General features: G+C 37.9%; 1 protein-coding gene and 1 pseudogene across 1 annotated transcript; both read left to right on the top strand.

Moving 5' to 3' along the window:
• Positions 1-78: 78 nt before the first annotated feature.
• Positions 79-243, top strand: LOC115030349 (ASNSD1 upstream open reading frame protein-like; the record flags this gene model as incomplete). The annotated part of the gene is made up of 2 exons (XM_029473904.1): positions 79-161; positions 205-243. Coding segments are annotated over 2 exons (122 nt in total), but the record flags the coding sequence as incomplete, so codon positions are not given.
• A 78-nt stretch (positions 244-321) lies between these two features.
• Positions 322-2,146, top strand: LOC110288901 (annotated as a pseudogene).
• The last annotated feature ends 745 nt before the right edge of the window (positions 2,147-2,891 follow it).

Genomic DNA, 2,891 nt, shown 5'->3' on the forward strand with positions numbered 1-2,891 from the left:
GAGGGAAGGAGGGAAGGAAGGAGGGAGGGAGGGAGGGAGGGAGAGTATAGTTTATAAAGAGTCATTTGCCATTGTCAGCACACACAGAGGCCCTTAGCAGCAAGATTAAAGAACAGAAAATTATTGTGGATGAACCTTTTAATCTAAAGAAGAATTGGAGAGTATATAAGCAGCAACAGAACAGCAACATACTCTTTCTTGAAGATTGAACAAAAATCTTTTCTGAAAGCAAAAATACATTAGACAAACTAAAAAAAAAGAATACCAAGCATTAGAAAACTCAGAGACAACCAAAGTCAAGACACAGTCAACCTGACTTGCATGTGTGGCATTTGTTGTTCTGTAAGCTTCTCTGTTGAACACTTCAGTAAAGATTTAAAAGAGGATTTGCTGCATAATCTTAGAAGGCGGGGCCCCAATAGTAGCAGGCAGTTGTTAAAATCTGATGTTAACTATCAGTGTTTATTTTCTGGTCATGTTCTTCATTTAAGAAGTGTTTTGACTATCCTACCTGTGGAAGAAGAACATGGCAATGTGTTCTTATGAAGTGAAGGTTGAAGCAGATGATAATGACACCCAGGTTATGTTCAATAGCATTTCTGCCTGTGAGAACGAGTCTGAAATTTTGCTGCTCTTCTCTAAAGTTCAAGGTCCATGGCCGTTTATATATTATCAGGCCTCTAGCCATCACTTATATTTTGGTAGGGACTTTTTTGGTCAGCGTAGCTTGCTTTGGCAGTTTAGTAATCTGGGCAAGAGTTTCTGCCTTTCATCAGTTGGTGCCCAGGTATCTGGAGTTGCAAACCAATGGCAAGATGTTCCAGCATCTGGAATTTTCCAAAGTGAGCTCAGTTCTGCTGCTGTTTACAGATCTGTCATCTTAAAATTATATCTTTGGAAATACATTTCTAAGGAGAATATTGCCGAAGAATGTGGTAATGACCTGACTCAGACTCCAGCAGGATTGCCAGAGTTTGTATCAGTGGTAATAAATGAAGCCAACTTGTACCTCTCAAAACCTGTTGTTCCCTTAAATAAGAAGCTACCTGAAATTCCATTGGAAATCCAATATAGAAACAGTTCCAGCATTCCAGGTACAAGAGATACACTTGAGGTATTTCTTACAGATGAACACACACACACACACACACACACACACACACACAGTTCAGCACTTCATTATGTCCTCAATGTTTCAGTCAAGAGACGCGTCTTATGTTTAGCTAGGGAAGAAAACCTGGCATCAAAGGAAGTTTTAAAAACTTGCAGTAGGAAAGCAAACATTGCAATCCTGTTTTCTGGAGGTGTTGATTCTATGGTGATCACAGCCCTTGCAGATCGCCATATTCCTTTAGATGAGTCAAATGATCTTCGGAATGTGGCTTTTGTGCCTAAACAAAAGACAGGGCTACCCATTCCTAACATAGAAAGAAAACAGCAAAACCACACTGAGATCCCTTCTGAAGAGTCCTGTCAGGGTACTGGTGTGGATGAGGGTCCAGGTGTTGCTGAGGTACCAGACCAAGTCACAGGAAAAGCGGGACTAAAGGAACTACAGTCTGTCAACCCTTCTCGAACTTGGAATTTTGTGGAAATTAATGTTTCTCTTGAAGAACTACAAAAACTAAGAAGAGCCATCAGACACAGTTCTGGATGATAGAATTAGCTATGCTACCTGGTGACTCAGCATGCTGTGAGATCTTTCAAGAGAAGTGCAAAGGTGATTCTTACTGGGATTGGTGCAGACGAGCAGTTGGCAGCCTATTCCAGTCATCGTTCCCGCTTTCAGTCTCTTGGCCTATAAGGATTGAATGAGGAAATGGCAATGGAATTGGGTCGCATTTCTTCTAGAAACCTTGGTCATGATGACAGAGTTATTGGTGATCATGAAAAGGAAGCAAGATTTCCTTTCCTGGATGTTGTGTCTTTCCTAAATTGTCTGCCAGTTTGGAAAAAGGTAGACCTGGCTTTGCCACGTGGAGTTGATGAGAAGTTTATTTTACACCTTGCAGTTATGGAACTTGGTCTCCCAGTCTCTGCCCTTCTGCCAAAACGGGCCATACAGTTTGGATCTAGAATTGCAAAACTGGAAAAATCTAATGAGAAAGTATCTGATAAGTATGGAAGGTTCCAATTCCTATCTTAGAAAACCTCTCTCAAGATCACATTGTAATAAGAGTAACAGTACTGTAACAGTACTGTGTGACAGTTACCTCAAAATAAACAGCTGCTGCCTTATTGTGGGGTGTAGTAGTTTCACAGTTAAAAAAAGAGTTATTTGCCCCTATTAAATAGAAAACATGATTATTTGGAACAAAGTGTAATCAGGCATCTTTTAATAACAGATTTTGTCTTAGAATCTTAGGTTCACAAAAATTAGCTGATTAAGCTATACAAAGGATATGTTTTTTTTTTTATTCAGTACCTACCAAATTTTCTTTGTTTGTGGCATTGATAAGTTCTTTGTTGTTTAGTTTTGACTAGTTTTACTTAATGAATTTCAAGCTGTTAAAGAAAACAATAGGATATTTAAAACTCAATAAAAATCTTTTGTCTTTTCAAGGAAATCAAGATATGTAATCAAAAAGAGATTAAACCCATGAAACACAACCCACACTTTTTAAAAAGCACACTTTCTAGTTAGAAATATTTTCTCAGCTGGGTTAAAATGATATACAGAATTTAAACTTTTTTTTTTTTTTTTTGACTAAAAGTGAATGTTATCCAGCAACTGCAATGTTTTAGCGACACCTACTGTACAAATGAAAAAATGCATGGCATCTTTCTCAGGAAAAATAAGTTGCTAAATTTCAGATTTTCATTTCAACTTTTTAAATTTACAGTTATGTAACGGTGTGTGAGAGAGAGAGAAATAGAGAAAAGTTTTCTAT

The sequence above is a fragment of the Mus caroli genome, unplaced genomic scaffold, assembly GCF_900094665.2.
Source record: "Mus caroli unplaced genomic scaffold, CAROLI_EIJ_v1.1 scaffold_12059_1, whole genome shotgun sequence".
Lineage (NCBI taxonomy): Eukaryota > Metazoa > Chordata > Mammalia > Rodentia > Muridae > Mus > Mus caroli.